We start from the raw sequence: 15,656 nt of genomic DNA on the forward strand, positions 1-15,656 counted from the left end.
CTCAAAGAGTCTCGAAGAGTCTCCAGTCTCCTACTGAGTCTCCTCCATGCATTCAAGGCTTCACGGGGTGTGTAATTGATAGAAAATAATATTTTGGGGGGTGAACCGCTCCTTTAAAAGGCGAAGGGCTCGCTTCGTTTGGGCTTGTTTCTCTCTCAAAACCTGGCAACCCTTGTTCTGGGCTCAACTGCATCGGTCTGTTTAAACATGGCGGTCTGCTGAAGCCGAGGAGGATTTGTTGTTCATGAAGTTATGCTGCAGTGCATTATTAGCAGAACAGCTCCGTTGTTTACCACGCATCTCAAGAAGGCATCATCAGGGAATAGTTTGTACTTTAAACAACAATTTAGGTAGGTCCTCGACAGGTAAATACCACAACTTTTTATTGTACTAATTTAAGCTCATTGTGGGCCATTGTATTGTCTCGGCCCGTTGCTATTCATCTAGTTAGGACCGGATACCGGCTACATGCTAGGCTAGCCGGCTAGCTGGAACCAAAACTAGCTTTGAGACATATTAATCTATCATTTATGATGTGTTCACACTATAAATGCTGCACGGAACTGAACTCCACGGAACAACTAGATTAGGACTATCGGGACGTGTTTTGGTCCTTTTCTCAATTTGTCAAGCTAGTTAGCTACTGCTTCTTTCTGGGTTTTTTTCTTCTTTATTTTTTACCTTTTTATTTTTTTACACAGGGTAACAACGTTAGTCAGTCTTGGACGTTACGATACAGTAACGGTTGGGTAATGAAGAGCTGTCGAAACCCAAGTGGATGGCGTAGTTTGTTGTTGTAATAGTTAAGGGGTGTGTTTATGCAGAGCCGGGACCGCAGGGGCCCAAGAGTCAGGTGCGTGTGGGCCCTCTACAATACATGGTTCTCAAACACTGGGTCAAGGACCAATTGTTATGGGTCACGAGTAAATATCCAAAAAAAAAATTTGCATGAATTTAAAAAAATCAATGATTTCTCAAAATGTCATGAATCATTTTGTATATATATATATTTTAATATCAAAGAAATTCGATAAATAATTAAACAAATGTTTAATAAGTAGTGAAAATAGACGATCTACGTGAACTTGTAGATCTGCTATTTTCACTAGTTTGGGTACTGGACAAACGTCTAATATCTCTTTTGGGTCTTGAGCTAAAAAGTTTGGGAACCACTGCTCTAGAAAATTGAGCCAAATGAGACTCAGTGTTTGTGAGCCTGACCTTTTTAATCTCAGAAGCTGAACCAAAAAGGCCCCACATACATACAGAGGCACGTTTTATTTTATGAACCGGCTAAATGGCCAAGTGGAGCCGAGCCAGTGCAGTAAGGGGCCCCTGTCAGTCAGAATATGTTGGCCTCATGGGATTTTCTATTCAGGGTCCCAAAAGTGTTAAGAATTGACTCTGTACAAGAAAGGCCAACTACTTGGTTTTGCTGTCCTGACTGGGTGGCCAAGACCGTGTTCACATTTTGTGAGAGAAATAAGCAACCGGTTCTAGGAAAACAAGACCAAAAGAAGAAACTAGGGAACTAGGCCATTATGAGCACTTTAAACCTATATACATTGAAAATAGCAGATCTGGAAGTTCTGGAAGAGCTTGAAGATCGGCTATTTTCAAAAAATCTTGAAATAAGTGGAATATTTGGAATATTTAAAAAAAACATTCTAACACTAATCTGGTACGGGGCTCCTTGGCACAAAACATGTTCAGGTGGGGTTAGGGACAAATACATATTTATTTGGGGGTCCATGACATGAAAATATTTGAGAACCACTGGTTAAAATAATACAAAAAAATTGTGAAGCAAACCCAAATAAGCAACTACACTTTAGAAATAAGCCCAAAAAAAACTGCAACCCGCAACTACCAATATTTAGAAGCGACTTTACAGGGGGAAAAAACACAAAAGGGGACATCAGTGGGCCAAGACCACTGGACCTTCCTGGAGTCAGTGGTTGTTGAGGACACATGGCATGACTACTACTTTAAAGCCATGTATGTGTCAGGCTTTAAACCCTAGCTCATCATGTCATTATCTAACTGGTTCAGAGGTCTTGACTCTTATACTGACTGACTGGTTGCTGAAGGCCCCCCTGTCCCTTTGGCACAGACGAGAAGGTCCTTTATATGCGAGTGTCATGTGTGTGGTTTTGTTCCATAAGCCATAACTATTGGCTGTTTTTAACAACGTTTTACTCACCAAAGTTACTAATACAGTGTTAACCTGTATCTGATTTAATGGGAATAGAAATTCTGTGTATACTTTATTTACCACTTTTAAAAGCTGGGTAAAGATTAGGTGGTTGGTTTCAAACCTGCTGTTAACTGAAATGTTGAAAATAGGCTGTACTACTATATAATGTCACATACAAATGCAATAAATACATTTAAATTGTAATATTATGTATATTGTATGTATATTATGTGTTGCTCAGGTCATGCACTGGTAGCTGAGTGCCATTTGGCCTAATTGAGGAAAATGAGCTACTGAGCGGAGAAAGGTTATCGAGTGCTTTTGATTTTGATGGAATGTGAAGCGTGTATTAAAAAGAATCCCTGTGCATTCCCATTCCAAAGTATGTTATTATATGTATGTTGTCAAATCTAGCTCTATATTCTGGTAGCAATTGCAGTAGAGTGTTGATTCAGTAACAAGGTTCTCCCCGAGTCCCCGTCCTTCCAGATCTTAAGTAACCTGAATTTTCTGTTAGGGATACCAATTTGATCCTGTCAGGAGAGAGAGAGAACTCGTACAGGATAAAGTAAAATTGGATGTGATGAAACAAAACGATGAGCTGTTGCAATATTGCAACTGCAACACTATAAAATTGAAGCTGATGAATTATCTTGTGAGCGTTGTGTATGTGAACATTACTAGTCTGACTTGTGTAGCCGACTAGCCATAATAATATTAGGAAACATGAATTTTAGTTGGTTAGATATATTTGTAAGCAGACAGTATTCAGAGCTGCTGCAAAGGTAGAGCTGGAACAGACAGCAAATTGCAATGACATGCAAATTAGCCTAATGGCAATGAATTGATCTAATAGTCATTTGTTGCCATGTTAGGTGTCTGGCCTTTGTCCAGAGTTGGGCTGAATGTCCTGTTCTACTCTGCCCCTGAAGGACAGTCTGTTACCTTCTCTCATTGAGGGCTCTACCATGAGTTGGGGCCTAAAGTTGGTATTGGTGTATGTATCTGTATGTGTCAGTGACTGTCTATTAATATTCATAGAAAAAACAAAACGCCTATAACTTTTGTCCTTAACGAATGCTACACCCAACTGAATAGTGATGTCACTTTTAGGTGTTCCCTCGGTGCAAATAATGTATTGTTCATAGTCTTAGAAAGACTAATCTGAGTTCCCAGAAGTTATCGCCAGCTCTGGCGAGGAACTTCTGGGCCAGAGCCCTGGTATTTGTGGGCCGGATGTACCTTACGCTCTGAATCTGAGCGGACACGCCTCTTACCGGTCTGAGAGCTGTGCAACTCGTCTAAAAAGTCCGACGAGAGGCAAACAGCAGTACACAACAATGGCGGCCGAAATTTCTCAAGGGGAAATTGCTTCCCGTCGATCCTATTTAGATGCAACACCCACTGCATGTGGATCCAGCCCCCTTTTCTTCATTGGCTGTTGATTTGAATCACAACGCAGTGGCTGCGCCCCTGCTGTCCAAGCTCCGACGCTAACCCTCCCAGACTATAGAAAGACTAATCTAAACATATTGTGAACAGGCCTGGAGAGACAATATTGGCTAAGCACACTGCAACAGGTGGTCTCTTTACTGTAGGTTTGAGTTGATATTAATGTGCCTTTGCTCTGCAGGCTACTGTCGTCCTTGCCCCTCAGAATGACCGACCCGGCTGTAAATAGGGTGGTGAGTGACATCATTCGCTCTCCTGAGGACAAGCGTGTGTACAGAGGCCTGGAGTTCACCAATGGATTAAAGGCTGTGCTGATCAGTGACCCAACCACAGATAAATCATCAGCAGCACTGGATGTACAGATAGGTAATGCCATCTCACCTCTTTCACTTGGATGTGTGCATATTAAAATCCTTAATCCATTAAGACCACAATGGAAACAAGTTCCCAGGACCTTTTTGTGATCCTTTTAGCCTTAATGTCTGACTGTACCTAGTGCTGTTTACATTTCGGACTAATAAAGTATTCAATCAATCAATCAATCAAAGACCTGAGGCCGATTCTACAAATGCCTTCTAAACCAGTAGTTCTTTCAAGATTTTTCAAAAACAAATCAAATATAGAATATAAAAATTAGAATAAAATTTCAAGGTGCTTTGGTCTAATGAAGTTTTATTTTAGTAAGACCAGTTAGTGCATAAAACTTTGCATCTAATGTAAAAGGCTTATAATCCATAAAATATGATCAATGATTGACTGGATTTCTGTGGCTCTATCACAGGTTCATTGTCGGACCCAGCGAACATCTCAGGCCTGGCCCACTTTTGTGAGCACATGCTGTTCCTTGGCACCGAGAAGTACCCCAAGGAAAATGAATACAGCCAGTTCCTTAGCGAGCATGCAGGCAGTTCCAATGCCTTCACCAGCGGAGAACACACCAACTACTACTTTGATGTGTCCCATGAGCACCTGCAGGGAGCCCTGGATAGGTAACGTCCTAATTCGTTTATTGGATGGATTGACATTGCCTTTCACAGAAAGGAATTAGCCAGATCATATTATGACTTCTCGGTATGTCCTTTTTTTAGCAGGTTTGGTCATGTTCAGACAGCGTGTGTCAGGTTTTGTTTGTCATTTTGGGTGTGCCCATCTTGTGTAATATGTATGTAGTATGCATCACTTCGTGACACACCTTTTACATGGTTCTTCTGAGTGTACAAATGGCTGGGGCACGCGCTACAATAATAGCAGAGACCATAGTGCGAATCTTCCTCTGGTCTTCTTGCTCTTATGGCCCAACATATTACCCTGCTCTGACAAAGCAGAGAACTCCTTAGTTTTTCTACTTAAGGTTATATTTTCTGCAGTTACTTATGTTGCAATTATATATTTGAGATTTAATTTGTATTGATGTAAAACAAGAAATTTCGAAGGAAAAGTGTAATCGAAGTTGCTTCATGCAACGGGACACTGGTAAATGAAAGCACATTTCAGACTTGCATACATAATCCCATATCACAAAAAATGCATAGGTCAAAGGGTAGTTCATCAGTTACACTAGGTCCAGACATAATACAAGTGCCGTGTGAATAGGGTTTAAGCTACAGTAGTTGGTGGCACCCAATTGCAATAACATTCTTCTCTAACCTCTCGCCTGTTAATTTCTTTATTCTGTGTGAAATTTCATAGACATAATGCATGCACAGTCAAAGCTTAAAACTTTCGACCTCTGGAAATCACCATGAAACGAATAGAGCCTATTTTTGAATTGTAATCCTGAAAAGTAACATTTGTATTTAATTTCAAATGCATTTAGTTATACTTATGTTAACTTTATGAACTAAATACTAATACATTGGACATAAAAAAGACAATAGAATAGACAATATTTGAATACTAGTCATTAAGCTACTAATATAGACTGAAGTAATTAAATATATAATAATAATAATATATCAGTATTCCGATATTAACCTGTGGACCGCATTAAGTGAAGGAGGGGGCCGCATGTGGCCCCCGGGCCGCCAGTTGCCCATGTATGGTTTAAGTGGTTAAGGCTATAATATACATTTTTATGGTGATACTGATATGGTTATTCTGTAGTGATGTTGTTTTTCCTTTTCAATATACCTTTGGTCTAGTTAAGAAACAAGATCAATGTCATATGTTCATCTGAGTTGTTTACTTATCAATATGCAAATGCATGTTTGTCCAACAGCTGCATCTGGCTCCAATTACTACTGCTAGCCTTGTTGGGCTGGCGAGAGTACACAATAAAGTCTTCGGTTTTCATTGATCGATTTGTTACTCTTGTACAATTGTAACAAATGGACCTGTACAGCATTTTACAGAGTAATCAGCATTGTAATTCGCAACATTCCCTGAAACCATAGGCATAGGGTGAGACCGGAGTCTACAGTGTCACAAGCTTTCTTCTCATGTGTCAACTCCGCTGCTTGAGAGAACATGGCATTAGGGTGGAAGAATTTCAACTGTTGATGGGATAGGCTTACCTACTTATTAATGAATGATTGTCCAGCCAGCACCTGTTTGTGTCATAGGTTAATTGTTCCCCTGTGCCATCGAATTGTGAGGACCATCTGGACTGTAGGGGAGGAAAGGACAGTGCAGAAGACTGTTAAAATATTGATGACTTAGTTTTCTCCCTTTTGAAAAACGCGAATGAACACAATTATGTTGTGAGGGGAACGTCTCTGTCATAGCCGTTTCCAAAGCTACTTGTAAGCATAGTCATGTTATAATTATGTGAATGACATAGCTCTTTGATTAATGAATGTTCAGAGTGCTAATTATACATTTTCATTTTTCTATCAAGCCTTTTATTTATACTTAACAAGCATAAGCAAACATGAACATGCGGTTGGCTTAAACGACTAGCTGAAAGGATAGAGGGCTATGTTTGGTCAGATCAGATGTCAGATTGATGTAACTACAACTTTGTCTGTCTAGCCAATTTATTTGCATGGCAGTTGATCACACTAAAACATGCAAATGGTTTTGCATCTCTTTGTGCCAGGTCTATTAGCTCTTTGTGCAAACTAATAACCAGCCCAAATACTTTATTTCTAAAGAAAACGTCTTGGAGTTGAGGAAAACCCTGAAATGAATCCAGTCTGTAGCAGTTTTTATGTTCTGTGCCTCTGTAGGTTTGCCCAGTTCTTCTTGTGCCCGCTGTTTGATGAGAGCTGTAAGGACCGTGAGGTGAATGCTGTGGACTCGGAGCATGAGAAGAACCTTATGAATGATGCCTGGAGGCTGTTCCAGTTGGAGAAGGCCACTGGCAATCCCGACCACCCCTTCAGTAAATTTGGAACAGGTATTGAACACATTTACCCTGGCGACCTCATTTTGGGAATGTTATAGGTGAAGATTTTCAAAACTGTCAGAAATAATAAAACTAGCATATCTAGTACAAGTTCAAAATGCTTGTAGATCAGCTATTTTCTCTGGGCTTGCAACGAAGTACAAATCAGACTTGTGGCTCATTTGTGAACAGATTAAGTATTACAAGGATAAACTTTTTTCATTCAATGAAGCATCAGTAACGTGTCTGTCACCCAGGTGTTGCTAATTACGACCAGACTGCTTCCATTAATTAGAAGTACATTGTACAGTATGGTGTACAATTGGATATTTATTAGCTATGAAGGAATTCTGTTCTCGTTTGTAGTCTCATAGAGAATTACTGTGCTCCTGCATTACACATCTGCCAATCAAAATGGCATATTTTCCCTAGTTGGTTGACATTCCAATAACATCTTTCAACACTGATCATTAATGACGATTTCATTGGCAACACAAAATGTTACATGGGAAACCAGTCCATTATGTGTAGGGAGCTTACCTTCCACTAGTGTGTGTGATGATTGCTGTGGATTTAGAAAGGCTCTAAGCCCATAATAGCCAGCTGGTGGCAGTGTTGAGTTATACAGGCTTTAATCCATCTAAGAATAGAACTGGATCAGGCCTGAAGCAGATGCTATGTCAAAGGGACATGATACAAGTACGATACGCAACACAAAATTCTCATAGAAATGCTTGTTCTAATTGTCTCTAGGTGGCGTAGATGTACTTTTATGGTAGTGGCCTTTTGAAGGTGTCATTAACAATTGGCTAGATATCTTTTCTGCCATGAAGGAAGGACTAGATGACGTAGGTAGGCTGTTGTAAGTGGAATAGAGCTTGTAAACAGGGCAGACATGCAGCAAGTGCATGCTAGTGAGTTTGCTTTACTGTGGAGATCCAACTCTGATCAGAGAGGTGACCCCCCCATGCTTGACAATTATAAATTAGGGGTGTTAATTGCAAAACAATTGCATTGCAATTTATTTTTGGGGGGATATGTATTGTAAAAAACAAATAAAACGGGACTTAAGTAAGTTCCCAGATATACTGTATTATGTTGATTAACATCAGTAGCTCCATTTGGAAAGAATGCATTTTAGAGGAAATAAGGCAGTTTAATACTCTGGTCGACTCAACATGACATGTGTGCAAGTTCTATGTTCTATTTAAATGATTAAATACACAATTTAATTTAGCTATATAAATTATGCTATTCAGCAGAATTATGATACTGTTCTTCCAGATTTGTTCTGAAAAAGACAGACGTAGCTCATTTTCCATCTAGTAAGAATTGTTTAATGCAACTTGACTGACTGGACCAGTTTGCTGTAACATTTTTCACATACAGTACTGTACACAACTGACTATTACACATCATGTATAACTCCCGTTTGTGCTGCTATGTCATTCTAAAGGTCAGCCTGATCTTAATCCATAGCCACAGATGTTTACTGTCAGAGAGGCTGTTGTTGACTCCCTATAGCACTTGTTCTTTAACCACTTAAACCCCCGAATCTGTATTCTGGGGAAAACCAGAATACCAGATCTGCTATTTTCTGCGAATATGTTTAGTGTAGAGTGAAAATGGAAGATGCACTACTTGGTTGAGCGGAGTCCCATAGGGCTCTACACTATGGGGTTTAAGTGGTTGACTGTCATTGTGATTGTTAATCTGCATCATTGCTAATTTGTTTTTCCAGTCTCTACAGTCATGGAGTCATGCGATTTAGAAAATTGTGAAAAAGACCTGTCAAAGATGTCAATACACATTAACATATCAAAAGTACAGTAAAAAAAAAGTATCTCTTGAAAGTAACATATCAACAAATGTTTTAATTAATCCTTTTGGCTCCAATTATCTGACATTAATGTCAGGCTTGGATATCTAGTTATGTTGAGGGAGACATAACACAATTTACACATTTCATGATTATCTGCAGGGCCCTCCCTGGTGATCAATTCAACCAAAAGGATGCCTGAAATTGCCTAGTGGAAACCCTGACCAGCACATGGTTTTCTCCTTAATTATGAAGACAAAATATATGTTTTTGTAATTCTATAGTCTTGACTGTTTTTTTTTTTTTAGGTAACAAATTGACCCTTGAAACAAGACCTGTTAAAGAAGGAATTGACATCCGCCAGGAGCTCCTGAAATTTCACTCCACATTCTACTCTTCCAACCTAATGGGACTCTGTGTGATAGGAAGAGGTGAGATCACATCCACTATTACATAGTGAGTTTACAATAAGTAAACCTCATTAACACTAGCGTCCCTATACTGGGGCAAACATTCAGCAAAAATAGCAGATCTACAAGCTCACAACGCGTCACAATGTGTGAGCTTGTAGATGTGCATGTATTTCTAGCAAAGAGATTTGATGTAGAGGGAAAAAAGGAGCAGACCTGGTATTGACCCCGGAACACCGGTCAACGAAGAATATGCTTTAAGTGGTTTTAATGTCCAATGAAATGCCCTCATCTGTCTTCATCTGCCCTCATGTTCAGAGTCACTTGACGAGTTGACCTCCATGGTGGTCAGTCTGTTTGGAGAGGTGGAGAACAAGAATGTGCCTATCCCAGAATTTCCTGAGCATCCCTTCCAGGAGGAACATCTCAGGGTGAGTGAGTTGCAGACATATCGTCCCATATGTCTCACATTTTACTAGGGATGCACAAAACGGAGGAAAATTAAGTGTGTTCTACTGCTCTGGCCACTCTGGCCACTCAAAGTGGGTGGGAGTGTGTGTGAGCGAGAGAGTGAGAGCTATTTCTGTATTGCCTGCAGAATCCTCTTCTAGTTGAAATTTAATAAAAAACAGCCAGCTATGTGAACAATAAATCAATGGTCATTTACTGTACTAACAATAAGGCCAATTACTATTATTAGCCTAGTTACTAGTACTAGCCTAAATTGTGAAACGGAACCATTGATTCAGTTTTTAACTAGATTTTTTCCCCCCTCCACTACAGCAATTCTACAAAGTGGTGCCTATCAAAGACATCAGGAACCTGTATGTGACTTTCCCCATCCCAGACCTGCAGAAGTACTACAAATCTAACCCAGGACACTATCTAGGACATCTGATCGGTCACGAGGGTCCAGGAAGTCTGTTGTCTGAGCTCAAATCCAAAGGTTGGGCATGATGCTGCATGATGCTAACAAAAGACATGTAGTAATATTTGTTTGGCAAATAATTAAGTTAGATATGTGGTTTTTCAATATGAATACCTTATAGTATCGGTACTTGTTAAAAAGGAGCCTAATGAGTTTGCTCAGTTGACGGTTCTCGTTTTGAATGCAATCTCTTATCACATAATTTTCAACACTATTGGTGTATCTATGAACTGACGTTAAAGAACTTGCACTGTGCAGTTATATTATGTCCTTCGAAAAATAATCCTTATATTACTTAATGTGTGTTGGGCAAGTACAGTAGGTTCTCGGAGCCAAGGAGACTGTTTAGCTTCAAGCAGTGTTCCAGGATTCGTGCTTATGCAGTGCTTGTCAAGAAAAATATTCTTCCTAAAATTGTGTAGAGCTGCAACTACCAATTATTTTCCTAATCAATACATCTTTCTATTACTTTTTTAATTAACCGATTAATCCATACTCAGACTATTAAATCTGTCAAATAAGGCGGAAAAGTACAAAATTATGGTAAATGCTCATTGCAAATTAATCTTTTAATTTGCTTCTAATTTCACGCTTAATAGTGTCTTAATAGTCTTTTTCATGCAACTCAGGCTGGGTGAACACACTGGTTGGAGGACAAAAAGAAGGAGCGAGAGGATTCATGTTCTTCATCATCAATGTGGATTTGACTGAGGAGGGGCTCTGTAAGTACTGTCAAATAGTAAAAACTGTTAATTTAACACATGGTACACTCTTTGGAGTTAAATTGTGTGCGTTGGGTTGTCATTTGTACTTGTCCTTTGCAGTGCATGTAGAGGACATCATCTTCCACATGTTCCAGTACATCCAGAAACTGCGCACAGAGGGACCTCAGGAGTGGGTCTTTCAGGAGTGCAAGGTGATCCATGCAGACATTGAAGCTTAGATTTTTTTTAAATTGCTTTATTTGGATAGGTTGGTGTATTGAGACAGGAAACCAAGGGCAGAAAGACATGCGAGACAAGATGGGGGTCGGGTTCAAATCCATATCCTCGTGCTCACAAGGGGCATATGGTCTGTGTGCTAACTGGTCCGAAGCTGTGACTTAAATGAGATAAACAAGGACAAATTCAGCTCTTATTTCTGGCTATGAGAGACAGTATTATGGCAGAAATCACTGGCCACAGTGGCTGATGGATTCTAAAATGTTCTTTTCAGTTTCACACTCTCTCTGCCAGAGATGATTTATTTTAATAGAAAATGACCTCTGAATTAGCATGTCTGGATCCCTGCCAGGCTCCTTGCGAACTCTACCACAACTGCCACAGTCCATCAGCATTCATTTGGTATTAATTTGTTTTAGCATCTCCTGTACTTTTGGATGAGCTGTTTTAAGCATGAAAGCAGGATGTAGAAAAGCTTGAAGTAACTGGAAGTCCCTTTTTAGTTTTTTGTTGGGCATTTAGTTTAGGCAAAATTCTGCCGTTTCTTTTTCACTAGAGTTCAACGTGTGCTCTCTCTCTTCCTGCAGGATTTAAACAACGTGGCCTTCAGGTTCAAGGACAAAGAGCGACCCCGCGGCTACACTTCCAAAGTGGCTGGCTTAACGCACGTAGGTCCTCTCTTTCATCTGCAGAGTTTGTCTCCAGGGCAACACACTGCAGCTCATTATGCCTGCGAGTGATGTCATCAGGCTGGTGCTTCTGCCTACATCCATGACTTATAGAGAAGATGGAGTCCTTGTACTGTCACAGTATTACTACACTGTGACTGTGTGATTACTATGTATGACATGGCTGTCATAGACGGGAATACCTCCTGCTCTGCTAATAATAGGACGTATATTTCTGTGCGCACACAGCTGAAATGTTCAAATGTGTTTCCGTAGCAAATTTTGGCATACTGTTTCGCACACTAAAATAATGTGAAGTAGTAATTGATGGGAGATCTGCACACTAATAAACTAAAGAGAGGTGTACAGCATACCTTTTTGGTATTCTGCTCATGTTTTGATGGTATGCATGCAGGTTAACTACCACTTACCTTGCCAGTGTTGAAACATATTTACCTAAACTAAAGTGACTGCGCTTGTAATGTTGCTTTACATGAGAAGTAGAGAGTGACAACAACCTGACAGGTGAACTTCCCGATTAAACAGAAGAGATTTCCCAAAGTTAAGTTGTCAGTACTCCCAACCACTTTAAAGGTCATTTGATTTCTGTTTCAGTACTACCCGCTGGAGGAGATCCTGGCAGCGGAGTACCTTCTGGAGGACTTCAGACCAGATCTGATACAGATGGTGCTGGATAAACTGAGACCAGAGCATGTCAGGTCAGTTCTAGTACATCACCCCCCTCTAGCAGAGACGCATGGGCAATGTTTGCAGTCTCTTTCGAGCACTGTTGGCATCACAGTTAATTTTTCTTTTTTTAATTCATCTCAAGGCAGGCATGGCTAACCTCAAGAAAGGTTAAGAACAACATAGAGTTGCTGGTGATTATTGTTTTCGCGATTGTGAAAATATTGTAATTAGTATCTCTGTTATATGTACTAGACCATACCCGGTCGGCGCAGCGCATCCGTGGGGGGATATGCGCACATGATCTGGCAACCCGGGAGGCGACATTGTTTGACACATAAACGCTAATAAGAAGCTGAGATTTGATGAAATTGAAAAACGGGCTTCACAGTTAAGTTCAGATGGTAATGGTCAATGGCTGTGTGCAAAATCAGAGCAATTGGTCCAGCCACTGAGGAGAACCGGGTAGCTTCACTCACGCACCACTACAGAGGTTACTAGAATTATAGTAGGATAGTAGGATGCGAGTCACTGTGTAATTATGATACAGTGCATTGAGATATTGTGGACAATGTCATGAAACTTTATATATTACATCTCTAACTCAGTATTTCGTAATTATGATGCAATTTGGTGTTCAAAGTTCAGGGTTCCAAAATGGTCAATTATTGAACACATTGTCGTACATTACTTGATCTAGTCTCATCTATAGGAGGAGACTGGTTGTATATGAAAGCTTGTCTCAAGCCATTGCACTTCCCTGCATTGGATTTCCTATACGGCATAAGACTATTATGTAAAATGTCATCGAAGTTTGCCCTTGTTTGGTTTGCCTTGGTTTGGATCTTAGAGTATTTACTTTCTTGGGTTCTGTCTTAATTCCAGGGTTTATATTCTACCCCATCTCTGCATTCAGTACTTTGCAACATAAAGGCCACATTTCAGCAAGGAGAAAGGTACAGTACCTCTCACAAAAGCTGAGTTGTATTGAACTTGGTCCAGTCATATACAGTGTAATTGGCCAGAATATCAAAGAATCACTTACTAAGTAGCCCTGAAGTGAACTGTCAGCCATTTTGCTCGCACAATTCCCGTTTTACGGTCTTGAGATAACAAAATAACTTCCTTCTTCTTACAAAGTGTTGCCCTGCTTTGATCTTTAGATCAGATTTAGCTTTTAAAATATCTGCCTTGAAAGTAAATGTGAGGCAACGCAACAGATTAAATTTTCTCTCCAACTTCAAAAGCATGTTGGTTACTTTGTGTGATAGATACCAGGTGGATACCTTATCCAGTTTTGCTCTCAGTGGACGGAAATCGCAGGCATCCTAATAGGATTTCACCTTGACTGTTAGTGATGTTGTCTTAAACTGATGTGTTATGTTTGTCGATGCACAGAAAAACATTGAAGTATTATGCCAAATGAGACTGTCATCTGATAGCATAGGTTTATATGCACTTAGGTCTGTTTGCTTTTCCCAGTTGACTCAACTTTCTGGATACGGTTGTGGCGGAACGGCCCATAATGGGTAGAGGGTCTGTCTGGGAATCAGAAAGTCTCCGGTTCGCCCCCCAGCCCCCAGTCTGTGTGTTGAAATGTACCTGAGCAAGACACTTAGCCCCTAACTGCTTCCCGCTGTATTAATAGTGCTCACTGCTATAGTTAGGATGGGTTAAATGCAGAGGCCACATTTCACTTATGTGCAAATTTACTGTGACCCCCTTTTCCTCATTGAAGTGACTGAAAATAATAATCACACTTGTGGCTGCTAATAAAAATCATCGATCAGATTTTACATTGACCCTACTAATAGTCATTGGCTGGATGTTTGCAAGAGAGCTCTCTATTCTCTGCGCTACTTTGCGATTGATCAATACCGATTTCACAGTTTAACATGCTTTGCCAGTGCTGGCTGTCAATTGAGATGGGACCAGCAATGCCACATCTTCTAAACATAGATGGTCAATAATAGGTTGGCGAAACACAGATACATTAGCTACTACCACAGTCACCCTATTAATAGGAAACTTAAGAGAAACGATTTGAAGTGCTTGGATCTAATGTCAAGGTTTGTTATGTTTGGAACACTGGAGCCCAGTATAATATAGTGCGTACATTTGAGAAGCTTTTACTGGTAGGGGTTTAAAAACATTAAACAAAAAATAAATACATTAACAAGCTTTTAGTGGTAGGGGTTAAATACAAATTAAATACATATACTGTAACATGACCTCGTTACGTTCTCTCCTCTTCCCCCTTCAGAGTCGCGGTGGTGTCCAAGTCGTTTGAAGGGCAGACAGACAGAACAGAAGAGTGGTATGGCACACAGTACAAACAGGAGGCCATCTCTGAAGACGTGCTCCAGGTGAGTCACTGCACTCATAGGGATGCTCCCATGGGAGGATGCTGGCGCTGTGTGCAAGCAATCTGTAATATGATTAAACACTTGAAACGTGGTGTCCTTATTCTAGGCATGTCATTAAAGGTGAACATGCTGCTAAAATAGCAGATCTACAAGTTCGTCTATTTTTGGCAAAGACATTTGGTTCAGAGGGGTAAAGGATGGCGCCCTTGGGGACCTCGGTCTTTCAGCTTTTCCATTTCTTTCTCAGTTCTTTGCACTTGTTCACATAAGTTTTGTTTCTTGTTCAGACTTGAATAAATATTGCTTTGCTTCTTGGATTTAGCAAAACACTTTGTGTGTGTGTGTGTGTGTGTGTGTGTTCACAGAAATGGGGAAATGCCGACATCAACGGCAAGTTCAAGTTACCTATGAAGAACGAGTTCATCCCTAGTAAATTTGAGATCTACCCTCTGGAGAAAGACTCTCCAGCCTTCCCCACTTTAATCAAGGCAAGTGATTCTGCTCGTTACTTCACGCCAGCAGACAGTCATGAAGCTTGTCTGCTTATTATCAATTCAATTCAATTTTATTAAAGTGTCAAATCACAACAAGTTGTCTCAAGACACTTTACATGTAGAGAAGAGACCCGACAATCCCACCCTGAACAAGCAATTTTTGCGACAGTGGCAACGAAAAACTCCCTCTTAACTGGAAGAAACGTCAGGCAGACCCTAGGCTCTAGGGTGGCGGCCTTCTGCCTCGACCGTGTGTGTGTGTGTGAGAGAGAGAGAGAGAGAGAGAGAGAGAGAGAGAGAGAGAGAGAGAGAGAGAGAGAGAGAGAGAGAGAGAGAGAGAGAGAGAGAGAGAGAGAGAGAGAGAGAGAG

At 40.4% G+C, this 15,656-nt stretch overlaps 1 protein-coding gene across 3 annotated transcripts in view; it reads left to right on the forward strand.

Annotated features, from left to right (window-relative positions):
• Positions 1–205: 205 nt before the first annotated feature.
• The window catches only part of ide (insulin-degrading enzyme), a 28,981-nt gene continuing 13,530 nt past the window's right edge, over positions 206–15,656 (forward strand). For 2 of the 3 annotated variants that reach the window (XM_084076930.1, XM_084076931.1), the window contains exons 1-13: positions 206–350; positions 3,831–4,015; positions 4,431–4,638; positions 6,817–6,986; positions 9,102–9,224; positions 9,522–9,634; positions 9,987–10,149; positions 10,761–10,853; positions 10,956–11,047; positions 11,660–11,740; positions 12,356–12,459; positions 14,691–14,793; positions 15,159–15,281. In XM_084076930.1, the coding sequence (XP_083933056.1) occupies positions 253–350; positions 3,831–4,015; positions 4,431–4,638; positions 6,817–6,986; positions 9,102–9,224; positions 9,522–9,634; positions 9,987–10,149; positions 10,761–10,853; positions 10,956–11,047; positions 11,660–11,740; positions 12,356–12,459; positions 14,691–14,793; positions 15,159–15,281 (1,656 nt within the window). In that variant the 5' untranslated portion in view covers positions 206–252. Of the gene's footprint in view, positions 366–3,830; positions 4,016–4,430; positions 4,639–6,816; positions 6,987–9,101; positions 9,225–9,521; positions 9,635–9,986; positions 10,150–10,760; positions 10,854–10,955; positions 11,048–11,659; positions 11,741–12,355; positions 12,460–14,690; positions 14,794–15,158; positions 15,282–15,656 lie in introns of all 3 variants that reach the window. The other variant, XM_084076932.1, reaches the window with a different exon arrangement.

This window comes from Gymnoscopelus microlampas, assembly GCF_963454915.1.
Source record: "Gymnoscopelus microlampas genome assembly, chromosome: 13".
Taxonomy (NCBI): Eukaryota; Metazoa; Chordata; class Actinopteri; order Myctophiformes; family Myctophidae; genus Gymnoscopelus; species Gymnoscopelus microlampas.